Consider the following 26,088-nt stretch of genomic DNA (forward strand, 5'->3'; position numbering starts at 1 on the left):
GAATTTAATAAAAAAAAAATCTTCATGTGGAATGTGGCTCTTGGCCTTAGTTTTGATAGACGCTAAGAGGTAGTTAGCAGGGAGTATATGTTGGGCATGGAAGAAAGACAGTACAAAGACTTGGAGTTGGGAAATAGAGTATCATGTATGAGAAACTGCAAGCAGGCCAGTTTCAATTAGAGACATTGAAATTTCTAGTCTTTGTAGCTGGAAAGGATGGTATTAACCTTGATAGAATTAGGGGAATTTGGAAGGGAGGCAGGTTCAAAGGGGGAAAATAATGAGTTCTGATTTGGTTATGTTGAGTTTGAGATGCCTACTAGATGCCTACTAGAGGGTGTCAAGGAGAGTACTAAAGGAAGCTGGAAAGGAAGGTTGCATAGCATTGTAAAGGGCTTTATATGCCAAACAGAGGAGTTTGTGTTTGATCCCAAAGATAATAAGGAACAGTTAGAGTTTATGGAGTAGGGATGTGACTTAGTCAGGTATGCACTTTAAGAATATTATTTTGGTAACTGTGTGGAAGATCACTGGAATAAGGAGAGACTTGGGGCAGAGCTACCAACGAGGAGTTTCTTTCAATAGCCTAGGTGAGAGGTAAGAAAGGCCTGAACTAGGGTGGTGACATTTTTAGAAAAGGGGACAGATGTGGGAGATGTTGGGGAGGTAAAAATGATAAGTGACTGGTTGGCTCTGTGAGATGAGCAAGAATGAGTCAAGCTATAATACCAGGGGTGGGGAACCTGTGGCCTCGAGACCACTTCACAGAACAAATCTTTTTATTAAGGAAGTTTGGATTCAGTCAAAGGCCCACACTTGAGGACCTAGAGGGCCATATGTGGCCTCCAGGCTACAGGTTCCCCACCCCTGTATAATACTGTCAGGAACACCAAAGGTTACAATGATCCAAGGCTGGTGAGTTAAGCTAAAGACAACAAAAAGGGGGTGGGGAAAGAAACAACTTGGAGAGAGGGAGAGGAGCCAGAAGACTAGTGAATGGCAAATGTAATAATTATAATAATAAACAGAAGAGAACTATTAAACTATCAGTCAATGAATTTGATTTTGATACCTGGGAAAATCATCTAATTTTTTTTTACTAGATAACTAAATTTGTCAATGAGGAATATGTTGTTGATATAATTTACTTATATTTTTAACAAAATGTCTAATAAAATATCTGACACTATTCTTGTGGAGAAGATGAAAAGATAAGGATTAGATAAGAATACAATCAAATGGATCCAGTAATGGTTAAATGTCTGGACTCTGAGTTACTAATGATTGAATGTCAACATGGCCGGTGGTCTCCAGGGTAGTACATCAGGGATCTTTGCTGGGCTCTGTGCTATATGGCATTTTAATTAGTGTCTTGAATAAAGGCATAGGTGGTGCGCTCATCAAATCTGAAGATGACACAAAGCTAGGAGGGGTAGCTAACACTGGATGACAGAGCCAGGATCCAAAAGAAACTTATCTGGCTAGAGTAATGGGCTAAATCAAACAAGATGAAATCCAATCAAGATAAATGTACAATCTTGCAATTAGGTACAAAAATAAATCAATTTAAAGTTGATGGTACAGGATGGGAGAAGCATGGCTTATTCCATAAATTAAAAATAAATTTTAAAAAATATATCTAGATGTTTTCTATAAGCTTAATCTGAGTCCAAAATGTCAGAGAGGCAGAAAAGTTAATGCAATCTTCTGTTTCATTAAAAGGAGCATTTCTTTCAAAGAACAAGATGGTGATGGTTCCACTGTACCCTACTCTCATCACACCTCATCTGGGTTACTGAGTGTTCAAATCTGGGGACCAGGATCTAAGAAGAACAATCTGTAGAGCTTCAGGAATAGGGCAACTAGAATAGGGGAAGGGTCTTGAGTCTATGACATCAAAATTAGTTTAGAGGAACTGGCAATGTTTATCCTGAAAGAAGAATCAAGTGGAACATGATAGCTGCCTTCAAGTGTTTGACTGGCTGTCATGTGGAAGAGGGCATTGTTCTTTTCGGCCCCAAAGATTAGATCCAAGAACAATAGGTAGAAGTTATAAAGAAACAAATTTAAGTTTAATGTTAGGAAAAACAATTAAAGCCTTCCAAAAGAGGAATGAGTGGTGGGTGGGCTGCCCCTCCTGAGAACTCTTAAAGCAGAGGCTGGAAGACCACCTGTATATGTCAGAGTGGAGATTCCTTTTGTCCACAGATTAGAAGTCCCTTCCAACTGTCAGATTCGGTGATTCTGCCAATTAGAGACATTGAAATTTCTAGTCTTTGTAGCTGGAAAGGATGGTATTAACCTTGATAGAATTAGGGGAATTTGGAAGGGAGGCAGGTTCAAAGGGGGAATATAATGAGTTCTGATTTGGTTATGTTGAGTTTGAGATGCCTACTAGATGCCAAATTCAAAATGCCTTGAGCTGGGCTAAGCCTAAACATAAATCAAAGAATGCCATTACAAAGACCAAGGTCTTTTATTAAGAAGTGAACAACTCTTTTTTCTCTCTTTCCTCAACAGAAAACCAAAGTTAGTGTTGCCACAAGGCTCTGTTTAGCTTTCTGGGACACGTGATCCATCTCACCGATGGACCTTGTCTCAAGACTACATGGCAGACGGAGAGACGGCATCACCTTGAACAGTTCCATTCATATCAATATTACACTTGTTTTAGGTCTGAAAGGAATGCAAGTGTGAAAACAGGCAGCGTGCCAGTATTTTTCCCTCCTAGGTAGAACATTTGGGTTTGTTATTACAGCTGGATATCAATTTCATTGCCTTCATTTCCTTCATTGTAGGGAGTTTCTACTTTGTGGAAAAACTACTCGACTTCCTAAATGCTAAGAGTATTCAACACATTCAGGTACAGGAAAAAAATACAATTAGGGAGCAAGTCCTGTTTCACCAAACAACACTGTTATTCTATATGCTGGAGAATAAATAGCATGTGCCTCTGAGTAGTTTGCTTAAAGAACCAGCCTCCACGCTGAGCCAGACTGAAGAATTTACTCAGTCAAATAACCTTGTGGGATTTACTATGTAACCAGCCTCAAAGTTTTATACAACAAACATTTTGTATGAGACTCTGGCAGGTGCTTTTAAGGTACGAAAAGGAATAGGAATTAGGTTGCTAAATGAATACAAAACCATTTATATTATGTTGAAAGACTTCCTATACTTTTTCTTCGTTTGAACATATCAATCATTTCATTCATTTGTATCATGGGTCATGTTCCCATTTATCCATTCAGTCTGCCTAATAAAAAAAGCTCACGTAAGAGTTATTTGCTTTAAGTCTTCCTCTATCATATAAAAGCCATCTATGCCTAATTCCAAATTTATGAGCAGAGAACATTTCAAACACCACAAACCAAAATAGAAAATATAAGAAAGGGAAAACACTAAGAGGTTAAAGGTGGTGCAAATGGAGAGAAGTGGGCCACTATCCTGCTGCCACCTCTCTGGTACTGAATGAGCTTTCTCTTCAGGGAAAAGATTAAGAGAATGCAAAATGATGACCCCAAATCCCATAAAGGTATTTTGTTGTCATTCCATCATATATTGTATGATGCCTTGTGGGACATCTATAGCGAGTAGAAGACAGAAGGGTAACGCGGAAGAAGATCCAGCAAAAGAGACTGAGGAATGGCTAAACAGCAGAACCAAGAGTCGCAAAAATCCTGAGAGCAGAGAACAGTAAAATATTACATATGGATTATGATAGAAAAGAAGCCATTAGTCTGAGGTATCACCTCATATTCATCAAATTGGCTAACATGACAGAAATGGAAAATAGCAAATGCAGAAGAGCATGAGGGAAGATAGGTCCCTTAATGCCCTGTTGGTGGAGCTGTGAACTGGTCCAACAATTCCTAAGGATAATTTGGAACTACATAGAAAGGCCGATAAAATTGTGCATACCCTTTGACCCAACAATAGCACCACTAGGTCTATATCCCAAAGAGATCAAAGAAAAAAGAAAAGAACCCATATATACAAAAATATTCATAGCAGCAATTTTTTGTGGTGGCAAAGAATTGGATATTGAAGGGATGTCCACCAACTGGAGAATGGATGAACAATTGTAGTACATGATTATGATGGGATATTATAATATTGTAAGAAATGATGAACAGGATGGTTTCAGAAAAATCTGAGAAGACTTATTTGAGCTGATGCAAAGCGAAGCGAGCAGAACTAGGAGAACACTGGCCACAGTACCAGCAACATTGTATCACAATCAACTGTAAAAGACTTAGCTACTCTTATCAATACATTGGATCAACAGTTCCAAAGGACTTATTATAAAAAAATGCTCATCCACAACTAAAGACAGAACTGAGGAATCCTGAATGCAAATTGAAGAATGTCTTCTTTTACTTTCTTTATTTTCCTTGCTTTCTATTTCTTTCACAAGATGGCTAATGTGGAAATATTTTGTATGATTTCATATACAGAATGGGTATTGAATTCTTTTCCTTCTTAATGAGTTAGGGAGGGGTAGGTGGGAGGTAGTGATTCAAAGCTGAATTTTTCAGAGCCATTATATTTGGCAATTGAAAGATCATTGGTCACTTTAGAGAAAGAGTAGTTTCAGTGGAATGATGAAGTTAGAAACCAGATTGCAGAGGATTTATAACTGAGTGAAAGAGAAGCTATGTAGGAACTGAGTGAAGATGAATTTTTTAAGCTTAGCTAGGAGTGGGAGAGGAAATACTGTATTTTGCCTAGCAAGGTTGTTAGAGCCTAGTGAGAATTCCTTTTGGTTTTGTTCTGTTTTATTTTATTTTTAAGGCTGGGGGGAGCCTTGAGTGTATTGGTAGGCTGCAGGGAAGAAATCACAAAATAATAAAGACTTGGAGTGGGGGAGGAGGAGGAAGTAATGACAATAAGTGAGGGACTGAATGACTGAATATAGGAAAAATCATTTATTTTGTAGTTACTAATATGCCAAGCACTGTGATAATTCCTGGGGACACAAAGAAAAAATAGAAAGTCTCTGCTTTCAAGAAGCTCACATTCTAACTGGAGGAGACAACATATACAAGCAGGTTGGATGGAGAATACCTATCTGTCCCAAGTGTGTATCAGTGGTATATGTGGCAAAGCCTAGGGGTCTTTTAAGGGACATCAGCACTGGAGATGTGCACAAAATACCAGTGTCCAGGAATCTGGAAGGCATACTGGTAAGGAACGCTGTTATGGCCTAGAGGACCTGAGGATACCAGAGGCAGGGCAGATGGTGAGGCCAAGAGGTCTTCCATATTACTGAAAGGACTGTGTAGTTGGTGTCAGACTGATGGAGAAGATGGGAGGGAATCAAGCACCCTTCACGGAGGTGGTCTTGGCCTCTTTATCAAAGACAAAAGTAGAGTTACTGAATGAGAATGTCAAAGAAATGCAAGCTGAGAAGGAAGAAGGGAAGTTTGTGACAAGCGGCTTAAGTTTTTTACTGAAACTGAGGTGATGTCCTCATTTTGGAATGGGGGCAATGAGTATAGTGAGAGACTTGAGGACAGAAGGAGCTTGAAACAGCAGCTCTGGTTAGTAGGATAAAGAATCAATAAGGGGGGCAGTTAGGTGGATTAGTGGATAGAGTACTAGCCCTAGAGTCAGGAAGACCCATGTTCAGATCTGACCTCAGACACATACTAGCTGTGAGACCCTGGGCAAGTCATTTAACTTCATTGCCTCCAAAATCAGGGGAAAAAAAGAATCAATTAGGGAGGAGTAGGATTGCCTCACTGCAGAGAGGAGGGTTCAGTTGAGATTAGAAAGCACAAATTTGTAATGGATCCAGTCAGCAGTTTCATGACTTCCTCTAGTTCCATTCAGCAGCACATGAGTAGGAAAAAAAGGAAGCAGACAGTAGGAGTAATCCAGGGTTTCGGTTTGATAAAGCATAAGTAGCAATAGGACAAGAGAGTAATAAATTCAAGTATACTATAGAGTTGACCTAGTTACCAAAGGGTCAATATTGGGGAGCAAGGAGACTATTTCCAGACCAGGAATCCTCATATCAAGCCAGTGATGTAAGCAGGACAGGTGGTAACTTTCCCATTTAACACATTAGGAAACTGAGGCTCAGAGAATTTGATTTGCCTAATCATACAGCAAGTAAGTTGCAGAGATGAGATTCAAACTCTAATCTAGTTCTCTTCCCATACTACAGCTTCTCCACAGGGTAATGAAGAAAGCAAATAAAAAAAAAATTCCAAAGAGATTGGACTTTTAGAATGGGGTTTTCTATTTCAATCTTGTCCTTTCACATCTGAGTAAATTTAGGCCCCTTCTGGTCAAGTCAACTAGTTAGTAGCAGATTCTGAATTTGAATGCAGGTCTTCTGACTTCTATATAAATCCTCTATTTTTTAATCATCCCCAAACAGCCTCATTGGGCTTGGTCATGTCTTGAAACCAGTCATATTCATCCAGGAATAATTCACCGAAATGATTTAGGAAAACAAGAGGTGGAAAGAGAATCTAAGGCTCCTAACTTGCCAATCGAGTGCTTTTTTTTTTCTATTTTTCTTTAATTGATCTTTACTTTATTTTCACTTTTTGGAACTCAGTTATTTTACCTAGAAAGAATTGCACATTTTTGTCATAATTATATTTAAATGTATGCATATATTCATAGATTTGTGCAAAAGATGTGAATTGAGTGTTGTTCATAGTTTAGATGAAATGGTATAGATACATCATCATGCCATGAAATCACCTGGTATATATTTATTATGAATTGTTTATATGCTGTTTTACATGGATATATACAAATGGATTGCTTTATATTCTATGTTATGCTACATATCTTTATGTTGTATATAGATATGCTCTGTATTTTCTATCAGTCGGTTTTATACTTATATGTACATACAAACACAAATATGTCTCCAAATAATATGATAGATAGATAAGATGATAGACAAACATATAAAGAAGTTTATACACATGCACATATTTATACATGTGTGTCCATATATGTTAGGTAACTGCACGGTACTATGATCTATAATAGGATATCATATATATATATATATATATATATATATATATATATATATATATATACATATATATATATATATATATATATATACACACACACACACACACACACACACACACACACACACACACACATATGTAGTATTTGTGACATCTCTAAACAATAGAAAGACAGGATAAATATTAAATAGCTTTCAAATTTCCTTAAAGAACTTAAGTTTTCTCTTCTTATTTTTAAGTTGGTTTTATTTAGAAGAGAAAACCAATAATAGCAATCATTTATATTGTCTTTTAAAGTTTGCAAAGTGTTTTAGGTGGGTTTTTTCATTATAGACTCAAAGCAACCCTATTACAGGCATCATTATCCTCCCTTTACAGATGAGGCCAGGGAAGCCCAGGGAGGGTAAGTAACTTGCCCAGGATCATAGAGGCAAGCATCAGAGGCAGGATTTCAGCCTTAGGTCTTCTTGACTCCAGGTCCACCACTGTAGCCAATCAGCAACACCGGCCTCTCATTTATGAAAACAAATGCACATTCATCTCGAGGGACAATGAATTCCTCACTGGCATGTGCTGGCTAACAGTTAACAGAGTGCTATATAAGCTCTTGAGGGGGAGCACTTCAGTTTTTCAAAAGCATGCATGTTACTCTAGTAATTTGAGCCTTTAATCCTTAGGAAAACAAACATTTTATTAACTTTATCAAGAGAAACTCTGGTGCTGCCAAGGAAGTTTCATTTCATTTCAGGACAGAATTTGGCTTGATATATTCTGAATTTGCAGGTAAAATAAATAAAAAGTCAGGTTAGGACTTCCTAAATTTCTTGTTTTTTATGTTAAAGTAAGAAGCATGATGTAGCTTCCCTTAAAAAAAAAAACAGGCTTAGCATTTAAACTACAATTAACACTCATGTAGTGAAACAGCCTGCTGGTTCATTACATAATTTACATATATTAAATCACATTTATGTGGAAATACATCAACATGCTTGTTAATAGTTATTTGGGCTACCTATACAAGTGAGGCCTTGAAAAAGCTATTTAGCATATGAAAGAAGGTGTTCAGAACAAAATGATGTTCAAGAAGTGTTACAAAGGGTCTCTTATTCAGAGCTGTGATGTTTTAATTCAAGTGAAAAATGCTTCTAAAAACAATGTCTGGGCTGCTGATTCTTGAAAAGACACAGGGTGGTTCAATGGATAGAACTGGACCTGGAGACATAGACCTCAAGCCTAGCTGTGTGATCCTGGGCAAATCACTTGATTTCTGCTTACCTCAGTTTCCTCAACCTTAAAATAGGGATAAGAATAGCACCTTCCTTCCAGGGTTGTGGTGAGGATAAAATGAGATTTTATTTGTAACATGCTTTGCAAACCTTAAAGCTCCATATAAATACTAGCGATTGTTACGATTGTTGTTCAGTTGTTTCAGTCATGTCCGACTCTTGGTGACCCCATTTGGGGTTTTCTTGGCAAAGATACTAGAGTGGTTTGCCGTTTGCTTCTCCAGCTCATTTCACAAATGAGAAACTGAGGAAAAGAAGGTGAAGTGACTTGCCTAGGGTCACATAGTTAATTAGGGTCTGAGGCTAGATTTGAACTCAGAAAGATGAGTTTTCCTGACTCCAGGCCTGGTGCTCTAGCCACTGCACCTAGCTGCCCTTACTATTATGTGATACAAGTGACAATAGGTCAGCCACGAAATCTTCCCTTCCTTTTTGCATCTTGATCATACTACAGTTCCACATATATTTTTTCCTTTAAGGACTCTTTCAAGTTCTATGATCCCTTCCATTATGGAGGAAACTATAACATTGTTTGAAACCAATGGAAAAACTGAGGAAAAGAGTCTAATGATTACTCTCACTCTAGTATTTCTGAATAGATAGCTCCTCTAGTCTGGGAGCACTCACACTTTTTGTCTCAAAACTGCCTTTACTCTGCCTCCCTCCCCAAGAATTTCTGTTTATGTGGTTCATGTCTACCAAGATTTACCATAGAAATGGAAACATTTTAGTATTATTAAAATAGTTTTGATCTTATGGACTGCCTGGAAGGGTCCCTTGACACTCTGAGAACTACTACTCTGGTTCCTCCCACGACAAAAATGAAAACAAGCTTACATAGAAAGAAAGTCCTGAAGTGTTCACTGCTGATAACATTGGAAAGAAAGGCTCACAGATCTAGATGACTCCCAAAATAAAATGGAATTTTATTTTGGAATATCTGATATGACAGTGGATCTTCACTGGACAGAACCTTATACACAGTACAAACAGGAAATATTTGTTAATTAATGCTTTTAAGGCAAGTTTCTAAAGTTTCTTTTTCTCAGAAGTTAAACACCAAGACATAGATGGAGCAGTGGATGAAGAGCTGGCCTTAGAGTCAGCAAAACCTGGGTTCAAGACCCACTTCTGACACATACTATCTCTATAACCCTGGACAAATCACTTTTCCTCTCAGTGCCTTAAGAAACAACCTAAAACCTTAAGGTGAGGAACAATTGATAGGGAGGATTTCCTCTCAGAGTATTGAAATGAATATACTTATACCAATGAAATCACTGATCTAACCAAAAAAAAAATTTTTTTTTGTTTAACACCTCAATTCCCAAACTGTTCACTGCAGCTCCCTAAGCGCCTCAGGCAACACATAGGGACAATGTGACATGGGATATTCAAATTTTCTATTTAACCATTCAATAAGCTAGGTATTTCTAACTTATTACCTTGTTAGGTTTTTTTTTTTGAGTTTGGGGTTTGTTGGGGGGGGGGCTTTTTTGCCTCTCAGGCACAACGGAAACACTGCTGAGACACTAAGAGCTCCTTAACTGAGAAAATTTGGAAACCACTGGTCTAATCAGATGAACAGGAAGGTTGGTTCCATCTAGCTCTAAGATTTTATAATTGATAGACTTTATAGAATTACTGGTAAACAGAGGAGCTAATTATTTGGATTGTGTGGAAAACCTGGAATTATTCTTATATGATATATACTGGAGAGGCAGAGATGTACAATAGATAGAGAGTCCATCTCAGAAGCAGTCCAGGGTTCAAAGCCTACCTTAGTACATATTTACAAGTCAATTAACTTCAGAGTTTCTCAGAAAACTCTAAAACTCCAAGCCAGGGCGGGAACCAACAGCCTCAAGGCCACATATGGCCCTCTAGTCCTTAAGTGCAGCCCTTTGACTGAATCCAAACTTCATAGAACAAATCCCCTTAATAAAAGGATTTCTTCTATAAAACTTGGACTCAGTCAAAAGTCCTCACCCAGGGACCTAGAAGGCCATACAAGCCTCAAGACCGCAGGTTCCAACCCCTGCTCTAAACTATCCAGTGATTGCTACACCCCTGCTCTAAACTATCCAGTGATTGCTAATCTGCATTGGTAGAAGTTTCTCTTCAAGAGTTTCCTAAACCAATAAAATCACAGGTCCAGTCCAGATAAAAAAAAGTATAGATACTTAACTCTGCATAGATAAATGTAAAAATAAACATAAAAAGAATGGGAATTGTGATATTAAATTTTGGAAATCAGAAGTTTAGATATCAACACTATAGAAATTTATAGAGCCCTTCACATATTACTTTTCCATTAGACTGTAATGTATATAGAGGCTGCTCTTTATGAATCTTTAGAGGCCAGTGATAAATTCCTGCAGTTATGCATTATTGACTTAACAGAACCAAAGGGGCTGTCTAGAAGGGCCTACTGGGATTACTATGAATTGTGTCTCTTGGAGGGACTGCTTGGGTGGTAAGCTCAGAACCCTCCCCCAACAAGCTCTTTAACAGACCTATAAGATTCCAAAGAGTGCTGCATTCACATACAACAGCCACTTTGGTTCTAAACTTGAAATACCACTCAATCCTTATAGGGTTATAGGCATCATGAACTGTGGTTTTCTGCTAGCTCAGTGAAAAATAAATAACAACATTGAGTTATCAGAAATCACCCTCAATAACTATAACTATATCACTATACACATGCACACACACACATATACACATATACATACATACACACACACATATTTATGTGTGTGTGTGTGTGTGTGTGTGTGTGTGTGTATTGCCCCAGTCAGCAAATGAACATTTATTAAGGGCCTACTATGTGCCAGGCATTGTGCCAAATGCTAGGGATACGAAAAGTCTTAGTGCAATTCCAAGTTATTAAAGCTATTTAAGCTATTCTATTAGAACTTAAAACTCAGCTAAGACTCTTGGGACATTTTACATTTAACCCACTTCATTTATACTGAACTAGGTTCTGAGGTTTAAAATCAATATTTGAATCAGAGGTGGATATGTGAGAAATTCTTCTAAATGATTTATATAGGCATTTTGTATTACATAAGTTAATTAATATTATAGTATATTCTACTATGCTATATATTAAATATAATATAATTATAATAATTAATAAGTCAATTATGGGGATCAAATCAGCATTGTCATAGTAGTCACACTAGAGAGGAATCCACTATAGCCTAGAATTCAGTTAAGTCAAAAGTCAGTCTATTCAAGGGGTTGGATAATTCCAGACTTTGATTTCTGCTTTTGGCCCAACCTTAAGCCTTCCAAATGCTAGAGAAGTTTAAAATGAGTCCAATTGTTAGACCTGGGAGATTTATGGAAACAATGAGCTATAGTCAAGGAGGATGCTAGAGTAAAAGATGAGAAAGACCTCCAATAAATCAGGGAAAGGGGTCAAATGAGAAAGATTCTGACCCCATTCTACATGTAATAAACTTAACAAGCTTCCATCAATTGCCCCATTCATTTGGCAGTATCTATCAAAGGCTAAATTCATTGTAAGGTTAGAAGTAGACTATGCAGAGTGATATGATTGGTATATGTTGATTACAGTAAGATGAAAGCTATTCTGTTCTAAGCTCTTTGGGACATTAATGTATGAAAGCCAGGGTTTTTCATTTAGACTGAGAGATAGTAATGTTTATTACTGCAGGGAGAAATAACTCAATCAAGATGCTAAATTCCCAAAGGCTAAAGAAATGAGTAAGGTGTGTGAATTATGAAATTTTTGTGCATTCATTAGTCAAAAACAAAATGAACCAAAAACGAAAAGGAAAAAAAATCCCAAAATCCAGGCTCAGAGATTTTTTCCTCCTTGACCAAAAAAGGCAAGCCATCTATCAGCTGGTAATGTCACAATCCAGGTATTTTTAGTCTTAAGTATGATAGTGGGGCTTGGGAGATGCATTAGACAAGTGTTATAGGTAGTCACCTATCCTGTGTGTCAAAGAAAGTTCTAGAAGCAAACTACATTTGGCGTCAATACTTAGCATTTCACTAGGTTGCTAATGAAAAAGGAAATGCTATGGAAGAAAAAAACCTCATCTATCAACAAACATTTATGGTGTCCACTATGACCCTGGCACTTGGCAAAACAAGGTAGGGGAGAGAGAGAGATACAAAAGCCACAGTGAAACAGGTCCTGATCCCAAGCAACTTATGCCTTCTGGAGGAGAAAGCATATGCATAAGTAAGTAAACACTGACCATAGGCAAAATGATTACAAGACTTTGGGGATGAAGTGTACTAGCACCTAAACTGGAAAGATCAAGACAAGCTAAAAGTGAAAGTTAAAAACTATCTTTACGTGTAACTGGAAAAAAATAAAACATGGAAGGAGGGAAGGAAGGAAGGAAGGAAGGAAGGAAGGAAGGAAGGAAGGAAGGAAGGAAGGAAGGAAGGAAGGAAGGAAGGAAGGAAGGAAGGAAGGAAGGAAGGAGGGAAGGAGGGAAGGAGGGAAGGAGGGAAGGAGGGAAGGGAGGGAGGGAGGAAGGAAGGAAGGAGGGAAGGAGGGAAGGAGGGAAGGAGGGAAGGAGGGAAGGAAGGAAGGAGGGAAGGGAGGGAGGAGGGAGGGAGGGAGGAGGGAGGGAGGGGAGGGAGGGAGGGAGGGAGGAAGGAGGGAGGGAGGGAGGGGGGAGGGAGGAAGGAGGGAGGAGGGAGGGAGGGAGGGAGGGAGGAAGGAGGGAGGGAGGAAGGGAAGGAAGGAAGGAAGGGAGGAAGGGGGGAAGGGGGGAGGGAGGGAGGGAGGGAGGGAAGGAGGGAAGGAAGGAGGGAAGGAGGGAAGGAAGGAAGGAAGGAAGGAAGGAAGGAAGGAAGGAAGGAAGGAAGGAAGGAAGGAAGGAAGGAAGGAAGGAAGGAAGGAAGGAAGGAAGAAAGGAAGGAAAGCTAAAGGTAGAAGGCAGAAGGTATGAGCTAAGTTTTGAAAGAAATCAAAGATTGAAAGAGATAGAGGTGAGAGGGCAGAGCAATACAAGGAAGAGAAAACCAGTGCAAAGACAGGGTTAGAAGATGAAATGTATGTGAGGAACAGTAAGTTAGCCAAACTACAAAGTATGTGGAGGGGAGTAATATGTAAGAAGACTGGAAAGGTAGTTAGGGGCTAGGTCAAGAAGAATAATATTAAGTACCAGAGAGAGGATTTTATATTTGTTTCTAAAAGTTATTTAGTAGGAGGTGACATAGTCAGACCTGCCCTTTGAGAAAATCACTTTTGTAACTGTAAGGAGAAAGGTTTGAGTAGGGGGGAATGTTAGGTAACGAGATTAAATGAGAAGCTATTGCAGTAATCCAGGTGAGAAGTGATGAGGGGCTGAATACCCAACTGTTAGTATCCCTCATTATAAATCTAAGCTCCCTGAAATTAAGGATTGCTTTATTCTTTGTATTTCTATATACAAGGCCTAGAACAGTTCCTGGCACATAAGAAAGCATTAATTAATAAAGTATATAATAATAATAATAAATTAATTGATAAATACTTATTGATTGATTGAACTAGGGTGATGACTGTGTGGGTGGAAAGAAAGTCATATATCCAAAAAATGACTGAGATAGAAATGACAAGATTGGGCAGTTGGTTAGATATATGGTATGAGTGACAGCAGAAGACACTGAGGCTGCAAACTTGGGCACTTTCTTTAACAATATAGGGAAGGTCAGAAGAGGGGTAGGTTTTGGGGGAAAGGTAGCAAGTTCTTTTTGGGACATGTTGAATTTGAGAGATGTTACAGGACATCTAAAATGTCCAATAGGCAGTTCATGATACAGGACTAAGGTTAAGTAGAGAAACTAAAGCTAGAAATAGAGAGTTGAGTGCCATCAGCATACAGATAACTTAACTCACAGAAGCTTGTGAAGTTAACCAGAGAGAGAATGTAGGGTGAGAATCTATGGGAAACACAGACAGAGTCTTGGGGGGACACATACAATTTGTGTGTGTGACATGGGTAAGGATCCAGCAAAGGAAACTGAAAAGGAGTGGGCAAACAGGTAGGAATTTATCCAAGAGAACAGAATGAGAATGAGTGTAATGAACCAGACCAGAGGGAAGAATATCTTTGGGGTGGGGTGGGTTGGAGGAGGGTCAGAGAAGGAGGGCAGAGAAGAACAGTAAGAAGACTGAGAGAAATTGACTAGAAAGTAAAGAAGGGTGAAACAAGGGTGGAAAGGTAGAGAGAATGGTGATGATTTATGTAGGAACTTAAAACCAGATAGAGGAATTTGTACTTTCTCTGATAAGTGACAGAAAGTTATTATATATTCTTATGTAGGTATTTGACATAACACAAATGGTGTTTAAAAGACTAGTCTAACAGTCATACAAAGTAGATCTTTTATTAAATACCTCATTAGTAATCAAGGATCAATCAATCTACAAGCACCTACTATTTATTAAGAACCTACCATGTGCTATGTGCACTGTGTTAGGTAATGGGGAAACAAAGTCAAAGATGAAGCAATCCTACCCCCAAAGATTAGCATAGCTCTGCCATGCTAGAGTCCCATTTATAAATCCCTCTTCACAGACTTCTTAACAATAGTGCTTCATTGTTGAATCATGGCTAATGATCTACCATAATGGCAGATTTTTTTTCCTCAACTATATCTGCCTGCTCTTAGGGAGCTAATTATAATTGTTCTCCTATTCTATTGTTTTTTTAACTGCTACTAAGTATTTGATTCATAATTATAGCCGTAGTTTAATATCTGTGACTCTCCTAAGATTGTTTTTTTTAAAGCACGCATATGTTTTTTATCCTATCTGGCTGAATTTAATTTAGTCCAATTGTTTGGACTTCATGGAGGAAACTATGTGCCAGGAGGAATACTTAACTATGACTTTATTATAAAAGAAAGGAAGAAAAAGGAAAGTTGAAATGTTAACTAAATAAGCATCTTTCTCAATAAATAACAAAATTAAAACTATAAATTAATTACGTCTTTGAACTACAATCCCCTTCATTCTTAGCTTTCTTGGCTTTGTAAAACCATCTGGTAAAATGTGACTTCTGATCCAAGGTCAAGGTACTTTGGCTCCCAACTACTGTCCAAATCATTCAATGATATACATTCTAAGAATATCAATTTCTGTAAAGATTACACCCTCCCACACACTCTTGGCTCCAAAGAATGATTTAGGATAAAAGCAAGGCGTATGATACAATTGAATATAATAACAAACTTAGAAAAATTATGACCCATTTTCATGGGAATCTTCTGTTATGCAGCAAATAGAAGCCCTGAGTATAACTTCATTGTCTTGGTTTTCCACATTAATTATAATTTAGTAATTGGCCTTTTCTCTCCAGGTTAAGAGTTCTATTTCAGTGATGATATTATAAAATTTACATCATAAATTATCTTGTATTCCTTTCTCTCTTTGCCTTAACTTAACATTTGTATAAGGACTCTGCAACCTTCCATTCCAAGCCAAGAAGGAAAAGAATACTGAGTAATTTGCCAAGGTTTCCAAAGGCCAACCAACCAAGGAAGGAAGAATGATCAGAACAACGTAACTGGGAACATTCTGATTTTCTCTGCTATTTCTCAAGGCCTCTCCTTAGAAACAAGCAACAGTCTCAGACTGATTTAAGTAGCTGGTTAGTGGGAACTGCAACATGAAGTCCTATTCAGACAAACTCCAGCCTGTGTTTAATGTCCTGTGCTGTTCATAATGCCTTTGAGACATAGAATCTTTCTTGCCTCTCCATATTTTAGATATTAAATCAGAAATGAAAGTGTTGGAAACAGGTAATATTCTTCTGATTTGGTATAAATGTCCCATCTCAAATTTAATCTAAGTTCTGTACTCCAAGGTTTTCCTCATCACTTTCTGGAAGCATAATAGTGCTTAATCAAACACTAACAGCATGTTTTCCAAGTAATCTCATCAAGAATAATAAAATGATAAACGGCTGAACAAATTGTGGTGCATGATTGTAATGGCATACACTGAAGAAGAGAGGATAAAATGCACCATTGTAACCTCTTTGTAAAAGTGAGGAATTGTGAGTATGGAACATTGCATACATACATACAGACTCGAGGAGTTGGTTAGCTTTTGTTTTAGGGGATGACTCTCTTGATGTTCCTAGAGCAATAGGGAACTGAGGAAAGGGAAGGGGCTCCAACCCTCAGGGAATTATTCTAGAGATTAATAATCTATTTCGTAGGAAAAACCGAAGATCTTTTATAGCGCAGCAGGAATTTAAGACTGCAAACTTCGTAAAGCAGAAACTATGTCTTATCTAAACTTTGTGTCTCTCTCAGTGGCTAGCACATTGATATATAGAAAGTATTTAATAAATGTCTATTGAATAAATGAATGAGCAAATGAATGAATGAATGAGTAAATGAATGAGGCTACGGGGATGATCCTTCTACTTCTATAGTCACCTCAGAATAGTAAATCTGGACTAGTCTAAGAATACAGTCCTACTAAGGTAGAACTATTTATAATTTGATCTCTTGACAAATTTGTTGATGTAATTAATACTTCATTATAACAAATATTAAAACTCATCCCCTTTTATTGAACATGCTGCTTCAGGCCTTGAAGATGTAGACATCATTTAAGCCATGTTTTTTTTTAAGTAACCATTAAAAATGGGAAAACGTGATAAAATTGCAATTCTATTCTGAATTAGAAATAACAACTCATCTTAAGGAGACAGCACTGTCTGGTGGTTAGAGAATCGGCTTTGGAGTCAGCTAGCCCTGAGTCCTGCCTCAGACACATCTTGGCTGTGACCCTGAGCAAGTCATTTAACTCCTCAATGCCTCAGGCAACCCTCTAATACTGGAAGTCACAGAGCAGATGTGGCCTGCATTGGTGGAGGGAGTTTCCTAACCAAAAGTTCCCTAAACCAATGAAATCATAAGTATGGTCCAAAACCAGTAATGATGACAAAAATAACAAATAGTATATGCTATTTATTCTCAATTATTATATTATTTGTAATTTTACTTATAATATGCTATTATTATACCCAAGCATGATGAAGGAGATATCAAGGAAAAGTTCTCCAGTGCTACACTGGAGTTTCTTGGTTTGCTTTGTGATGAACAAAACCCTGATCTGAGAGTCACAGCATCTGAGTTCAAATGCTAACTTTGCCACTTACTAGCTACATGACTTTCTGTAAGTCACTGGACCTTGCCAAGCCTCAATTTTCTCTGTAAAATTGGAGGGTCTTTCATCTGTAAAATGAGATGACCTATAAGGTTTCTTCTAACCTCTATGATTCTATTCTCCCACTGAAAATCTCAGTATTGGGTCTGAAAGGTAACTTGACATCACCTAATTTATTACCTGAAGTTGTGGGTGTAGTGAATGCCAACTTTCCTCTCTATGGCTATTATAGCCTTCTGTTCAGGACATTCTAAATGCACATTGGAAATTATCCAAGAAAAGCTTTGCAGAAAGAACTGCCCCTAAGTATAGAAATCCCAAACCTGATGGGCCATTTTTAGGTTTCTTTCCTCCAGCTTCAATGTTAATTTAAGCCAGTTACACCACATAACCATAGGGTTGTTTTCAGCTAGATGCTTTTTCTGGTTCTGCATAGCAAAAGGGGAGATCTGTTGGGATTCCATCCTCATGTCAAGTTTTCATCTATATTGTTAGCTTTCAGAGACCTGTGGAAACTTGAGGTTGCTTACCTTCTAAATGATCCACATAACAGTATACGTCATAGGTTTCATGAGGAGCACGGAAGCCATATGTTCTGACTCCTTCTTTTCCCATCATATCTCCGTAACAGCCAGCTCGGGGTGCTCTGATGGGATATCTGAAAGAAGGTAATCATGGTAAAGGTAGCAAGTTAGAGTGCACAGAGGTTCACACGTGGAGCCAAAGAACTTGTGGGTCCACCATTTATTACTTGTGGTGTTGCCAAGTCACTGACCTCTCCAGTTCTTAGTTTCCTTATATATAAAAATGAGGGGGTTGGACCAGAAGAGTTTGAGGTTTTCTTCCAGCTCTAAATCCACTAGCTAATTTCTTCTTAAATGAATTCATGGATTCTTTCAGACATAGAATTTTAGGGTCCGGAAAGACTCAGTGGCCATCTACTCCAATCTATTAACATATATGTGTATGTATGTATGTATGTATGTATGTATGTATGTATGTATACTGCCTCACAAATGACCATGAAACCCTTGCTTAAAGATGCTTGATGAGGGGTAAAATTCCTACCTTCTGAGGCAACCATTTCACTTTGGGAAAGCTTAATTATTAGGAAATTTTTCTTACATCAAACTGAAATTTGCCTCTTTGCATCTTCTACCTTTTGCTCTGAGTTCTGCTTTTTGGGGCCAAAAAAAAATAAGCCTAATCCCTTGTCCATAGGATAATGCTTCATTACTAGCATATTTTCACTATTGAAATACTTCAGGTTTACTGTCATGTCCCACCCACCCCCGAGTCTTCTCTCTTCCACGCTGAATGACCCCAATTCCTTCCAATGATCATTGCATGGCATGGACTTGAAACCTTTCCCCATCTTGATTGCCCTCCAGCTTCTCTGGGTCTTTCCTAAATTATGGCATCCAGAAATGAAAAATACATTCTAATTGTTTTCTAACTAGGGCAAAGTTTAGTGGGATGATCACCCCCTTATTCCTGGATGTTATGCTTTGCTAAGTTTGCACTAGGTTTCTTGGCTGCTACGTCACACTGTTAAGTGATTAAGCTTGCAGTCCATCAAAAAATCCCTGATCTTTTTCCAGCAAACTGCTGTCCAGCTACGTGTCCTCCATCTTGTATTATGAAGTTGATTTTTTTAAGCCAAGTGTAAGACTTTACATTAAACACTACTAAATTTCGTCTTGCTCAATTCAGCCTAATACCCTAGCCTACCTTTTTAAACTCTTGTCTCTCTTTTGTGAGCTGATACAAAGTGACTAGGAGAACAAAGAACTAGGAGAACAGTCTCATAACAATAATCAACTGTGAAAGACTCAGCTACTCTGATCAATATAATGATCCATGACAATTCCAAAGGACTCATGATGAAAAATGCTGTCCACCTCCAGAAAGAACTGATGAACTCTGAGTGCAGACTGAAGCATATTGTTTTTCACTTTATTTTTCGTGTTTTTTTTTTTTTACAACATGGCTAATGTGTAAGTGTTTTGCATGACTTCAACTGTATAATGGGCATTGTATTTCTTGTCTTCTCAAGGGTGGAGGAGGGATTGGAGGGAGAAAATTTAGAACTGAAAATAAAAAAATTTAATTTTTTAAAAAATAAAATAAAATATTGTCTCCATCTTCTGGCTATTAGCTACTCCTCTCAGTTTTGTGCTAGCAGTATGTTTTATAAGCATACCATCCCAGCCTTTATACAACTCAATCATTTAAAACAAAACAAAATAAAACATCAGAGCAAGACTAAGCACACACCCCTAAGGCAATTAGAAAAGATCTCTTTTAGTGTTGACTCTTAATAACTACTATCACTGTCCCAGATCTATCATTTAGTTCATGTCACCCATCTTTTCCACTAAAATAATGGGAAATACTGTATCTAATACTGTTAAAACCAAAATAAACTACATCAGCAAGATTCCCTAAATCTGCCATTTTTATAATCTGGTAGAAAAAGGAAATGAGTTTCATCTAGAACAATGTGTTCTTGATGAAACTATACTGATACTTCACAAACACTGTTTCCCATTCTAAATACTCATCTGTCATCCCTTTAAAAATATACTCTAAAATTTCACCAAGAACTAAAGTCAAGTTGAGAGAGAGAGAGAGAGAGAGAGGGGGGGGGGGAGGGAGGAAGAGAGGGAGGAAGGGAGGGAGAAAGGAGAAGAGAGAGAGAGAGAACCAACAGATTTCTGGATAATTGAAGTCTAGACTGTCTACATTGGATTTCTCACCTCACAGTTTGGTCAGACAACCAGCCTGCATCACATTGCTCAAATCCATCTTCATATGCAGCTTTTAGCTGGTCGGGGTTTGCTATTACAGCACCATTTTCCAAGCAAGCTTGCTGAGCCCTCTCAAAATTCAGAGTATACCTGCTGGTTGCAGCTCGATAATGAAAAACAACCCCTGCAAAAGAGAGCAGAACACCATCAAGGGATTAAGGCTGTACTAAAGTTTCTCACAATAATATGTGAAATTTCTCACTGGGGGTAATATGCTTATATCTAATTAGATAGTGATCATAATGTGATGGCCTCAACACTTTAATTTCTTGTACTTAGGTAAACCAAATTAAAAAACAAAGCAAGGTCACAGATGGGCTGAGCCAGCCTCATACATTAGAAATTACCTACTAATGGTATAATTTAACATTTCCAAATGGCAACCATCACTGGAAGTCGCCATTAGAGATTTATTCTTTTGGTTTAAGCTCTGTTGTCTCCAGGTATCAACTTTAGAAGTGTACATATGAGGCAAGTAGGTGGTACAATGAATAAAGTATGGGCCTGGAGTCAGGAAGACCTGAGTTCAAATCCAGCCTCAGATACTTTCTAGCTGTGTGACCCTGGGCAAGTCATTTAACCTCCATCTGCCTCACTTCCTGTTTGTCTTTTAAAGCCCTTCACAACTTATCCCTCCCAACCTTTCCAGTCTTCTTATACCCCACCCCTACACAATGTGATCCAGTAACTTCTTCCTCCTTGTTGTTTCTCAAACAATGCAGTCCATTCCCCCATCCTAGGCATCTTCTCTAACTATTCCATCATGCCTGGAATGTTCCCCTTGTTCATCTCTGCCTCCCAGCTTCCCTGGCTTCAAGTCCCAGTTAACCTCCTACTTTCTGTAGGAAGCCTTTCCCAATATCTCTTAATTTTAGTGGCTTCCCTTTCCCTATATCCAGTTTATGCCACATATAACTTCTTTGTACACAGTTATTTAAATATTGTCTCCCAATTAGGCTCCCCCATTGAGAGTAGGGATTGTTTTTTGCCTGCAATAAACCTTTGCCTACTTCATAATTTTTTTAAAAGCTGACTCGGCAAATGGGTGCAAAATGCCCATATCGAACAGACTCCTGAACAATATGTATTCCTTCCCCTCCATGGGAATAGAGATATGATAGACAAAACTAAGATGCATACTATATGCCTGGCACAGATAACCTGTATGGAATAGCAAGTTGTCATCTATAAGACTTTAACTTCACAACATTCTTCAAAGAAATACAGGTTAAAAGTATGACTACTATCCCACAGGACGACTATAACAGAGTCCACACCTTATTACCCTTAACTAAAGCAAACCATTTTTATTGCCCACATAGACTGGGATTTAATAAATGCCAGTTGTTGGCTTGACTTAGACTTGGTTTTCCCTAACTTATCATTTAGACCCTGTGGAGCCATTTTTCAGTGAGGTGATGTGTGGATATCTAATTAGACAGTAATTATGATATGATACTTCATCTCTTTAATTTCTGTTAAGCACAAGACATAAGAGAGAGGATTAGGGATTAGAACCTGAGGAAAACTCCCTTAATGACTGCAGATTGCCACTTTCCCTGCAATTTATAATCTCAGAGGTTTGCCTGCAGCATTGAGAGGTTGAGTAATTTGCCTAGGGTCACACAGCCTATGTCTGTGTGTATGAAAGACACACAGAGAGAGACACACACACACACACACACACACACACACAGAAATTTGAACCTAGGTCCTCGTGGCCAGCTCTATGTCCATTGTGCCTGCTAACTGTCAAGCACAAAACAACCCTTAAAAAGAAGAGACCAAAAAGCCAAGGTTGTAAAACAGCCTCCCAATAAGATGGGTCAACATCATGTATTAACAGATCATTTATTAATGGTGTGGAAGGGGCCCCAGGAAGGCCCTTGGGAAAGCCATTAAGCATATTGCCCCCCAGTTCAGTTCTAGATCTGTGATCTAGAACCATCCTAAGAACCCCTACCCAGAATCTAGCAGTAAAGAATTAAAGGAGGCAGATAGGTATAGAAACATTGATTTCTTTTACATTTTCTTATTCTTTTTCCTACATGACTGCTCCTGAGACTGAGCAATCCAAAGGGATTAGGATCTGGGGACAACTAGAATTTAAAGAAGGCAAGATTCCATCAGTAGTCATTTTGTCTGATTCTTAATGACTCCATGGACCATACTGTCCATGGAGTTTTCTTGGCAAAGATACTGGAGTGGTTTTCCATTCCCTTCTCCAGTGGATTAAGGCAAATAAATGTTAAGTGACTTGCCCAAGGTCACACAGCTAGCCAATGTCTGAGATGCTGTTTGCCCTCTTAATACCATCACTTATGCCCTACTCTAAATCTATGGCACGTGATAGTGTTATTCCAATAAGCAGCTAACTTGATGTAACATTGCATTTCCATTGATAAAGCTCCAGTGACCAGTACAACAGAAAAAGTTTTGCATGGGCAAAATTAACTTTCCAGTTAAACCATCTCCAATCCATGAATATATTTGTCCTTATGAACTTTTCTCCCTGCTGATGTTTCCTATCTCATGACCTTGTATAAATTGACACAAAAAGATAAGCATCTCCACACAATCTGTCCAAAAAAAGTTCACATCACTGTTATTTTTTGAGAAGTTTTTGGTTTTAGGGTTTCAATACATGGTCTATAGTCATCTGAAGGCCTCAGAACGAATTTAGGCAACTCTGTATTCTTCTTACTCTGACCTAAAAATTAGGCTTTGACGTCTTTGCATTTAGAATTCATGTGCCACTGATGATTAGGTGGACAAAAAAGGGGTCTATGTGATGAATGGAGAATACATTAGTATGTTTCAGGCTCTGCCATGGCTGGAATAATTATGAGACCCCATGGGGCTAAAGAGATTAAGCACAAGATTTTCATGGTTTCAGAAGGGAAAAAGACAAATCCATTGTTTGCTTTTTAATGCTCAAAAACCTCTGTTGAGATTGTTCTTTGTGCAAAACAAAATAAATCAGAAAAAACAACCAACTTGGGACTAATTCGGGAGTAAACACTAACTGGAAAACAGATTAGAAAAGGCCTCGGTTTTTCGGTGAGTTTTTGGCAAGCACAAAAACAGAATTATAAAAGGAAGTATCTGAATCTGTAGACAAAAGGATGTGCAGGAAGATATTTTTCTGCATCTGAAATGCAAAGTATTTCCTTTCTGGCAACACAAGAAAGAGTTTTAATAAATACCCCCTATATATCTCTGAAAGTTAAATATTTTATAGGAAAACCGATAGTTGGAAGAAAATTAATCTGCTACAACATGCCCCAACATTACAATTCTGGGGAAAATTCAACAAAATCTTCTGTTTCTAAGAGCTATGTCATTCAGCACAAGCCCAATAAATACAATTATTTCTATTTGGTTTGTTAATTTAAATATTTAAATCATAATCAAACCATGGCTGGTAAGGGAGAAATTTCCCTTTGAGAAGCATAAGAAGGAACAATTAATGAATTAACCTTTTGAGATATTTTCTTCCTTCTGCTCTGCAGCTATTTTTATATAATTCAAGTTCAATATTTATTGAGCTTCTGATATGTGTGAGGCACAGTGCTAGACACTGCAGCATTTAGTAAGGATTACAGTAAAAATCAAATGGGATAATACATGAAAGCACTGCATAAAAAGGTCTAATGTGTTGAAGTTTGCAAAGCAATTTACAACATTTTATCCTCACAATAATCCTGCAAGGTCATTTCTATTATTGTTATCATTTTGCAGTAATGTATAAATGTGTGTCAAGGACCTATAATTGTTTTGTCATGGGAGAGTGAACTCCCCATCCCCAGAGATCACAACCCAGGAAGAATATACTCTTTAAGAGTTTTATGAAGTTGCATTTAGTTGATTTTGTACAGCATCACAAATATAGTAAGTGGCAAAGGTAGGATTCAAACTCAGATCTTCCTGGTTGTAAGAATAGTGCTCTATCCTTTATACCCAAACTGCTTTCCTATATAACATAAGATCTTAGGATCACTGATTCAGAGCTTCAATGAATCATCTGGAGTTAGTCTAGAGTTCATCTAACTCAATTTCCTCATTTCATAGATGAGAACTGAAGGGTCTGGCCCAAGGTCATACAGGTAGTAAGTGACAGAGCCAGGGTTCAAATTCAGGTCTGGTGATTCCAAGTTCAGCATCCTGAACCACACTGCCCCGACCCTCAGTAAATGGAAGCTATTATCATTATGGCATTGTAAAGTAAGACATTGTTTTATTAATGAGCAATAATAGATGTTCATACTTTATTAGTATAATCAATATTGACACTTTTGTCTAGGTAAATATGGCTGAAATTGCTTAAGTCCGAACCAAAGGCATAAAGTGATTTTGGAAGATAAGTGAAGGAGAAGAAAGAAAGAAAAAGAAAGGAAGAAAGGAAGGAGGCAGGGAGGAATGGAAGGAAGGAAAGAAGTTAAGGAGGAAAAACAATTTTAAAAAAAGAAGTTAGGGAGGGAGGAAAAAAGAGAGAAGGAAAGGAAGGAAGAAAGGAAGAAGGGTTCCTTGTCCCATTACCCAGAATAAGCAGCAATTTATAACTAGAGAAGAATGTTGGGTTTATTTCTTTTCTGGTACCACCGGAATGACCCTAGAATAAGATAGTTAAAGACGGTTAATTTAAATTACTAATTTTCAATGTTGTTAACATGTATATTCCATCAAAAAAGATGCTTAGACATTGCAAGAAAACCTTACCATCTACTGCCAATGACACAGTGTCCTGTGTGTCTTCAATTCCATACATAACATCACAGCGGTAAAGACCTGCATCACTTGCAAGCAATTTGACCATGGTAAGCGAAGCATCTCCCACATCCTCTGGATGGGTAGGCACTGACACCCTCCCTTTGTAGCCCTGACCAATCTTGATATTCCCATTTTGGGCCACAAGAACAGTAGTTTCTTTCAAATCTTTTCCACTTTTATCCTGTTCAATCTTTGACCATTTGATACGAAGAAATTCACTTGTGGTATTGTAACTGGGTGGCAAGGTGGGCATAGTTGAAAAGTGGCAAGGTAGGATGACTTTTCCAGAAAGGAATCCCTTTACAGGAGGACTTTTCTCCACTTTAACTAGAGGAAAGAAAGAGAACTGTGTTATGGATGCTAGAAATGACAATCAAATTGAATTCTACACATATGTAGTTAAAAGCACAAAAGACCTACCCACTAGCATAAAAGAAAAAACAAACAACACATCATTATAGGTAAAGGTACACATTAACAGTTTTAAATATAGTGAATAATAATGACAGAAGTACTATTCATGCAGAACAGGCTAGGACTTGATACATTGTTAAGAATAGTGACTACATTTATTTTGTTAGGTGTAGAAATAAGATTTGTTTTTAAAGGTTTTTTTAAGGACTCTTGTTTGCTGTGAAAATAAATTTTAAAGAAATAAAAAGTAAATACAGCAAAAATAAGGTGTTCAGTTCTTGAGGCCACAAAGGACATTGCAACTAGAAAATACAAGAGGGTTATGGCAAGCCCAAGGTCAAGATGGGAAGGGTCAGATAAAGAGCTTAGGACAAGAGTAGTTGAGAGAGAAAAGATGTCAAGAAATTAAAATAAATTAAAATATTTTCATCATAGCAACTTTGACATGATAAAGGCACTGGGAGAAAGAGGATGAAGTGAAATGAACCATGTCAGTAAGCTAAAACAAGGAGAAATGCAATGTTTGGATATCCTTTTTTGGCTTGTTTTTTTGGCATCACTGCAACTCCAGCTGTAATCACTTTGCAGTAAGATGCTGCCACTCAGTTATCTCCTTAGGGGAAATTGGCTTCTGG

At 37.9% G+C, this 26,088-nt stretch overlaps 1 protein-coding gene across 2 annotated transcripts in view; it reads right to left on the reverse strand.

Moving 5' to 3' along the window:
• The window catches only part of VCAN (versican), a 137,146-nt gene that overhangs the window by 91,460 nt on the left and 19,598 nt on the right, over window positions 1-26,088 (reverse strand). For both annotated transcript variants that reach the window (XM_021007938.2, XM_021007946.2), the window contains exons 3-5: window positions 24,989-25,366; window positions 20,219-20,393; window positions 17,990-18,117 (exon numbers count right to left, since the gene is read on the reverse strand). In XM_021007938.2, coding sequence (XP_020863597.1) covers window positions 17,990-18,117; window positions 20,219-20,393; window positions 24,989-25,366 — 681 coding nt within the window. The remainder of the gene's footprint in view (window positions 1-17,989; window positions 18,118-20,218; window positions 20,394-24,988; window positions 25,367-26,088) is intronic.

The sequence above is a fragment of the Phascolarctos cinereus genome, unplaced genomic scaffold (assembly GCF_003287225.1).
Source record: "Phascolarctos cinereus isolate Bilbo 61053 unplaced genomic scaffold, phaCin_HiC Scaffold_4;HRSCAF=312, whole genome shotgun sequence".
Lineage (NCBI taxonomy): Eukaryota > Metazoa > Chordata > Mammalia > Diprotodontia > Phascolarctidae > Phascolarctos > Phascolarctos cinereus.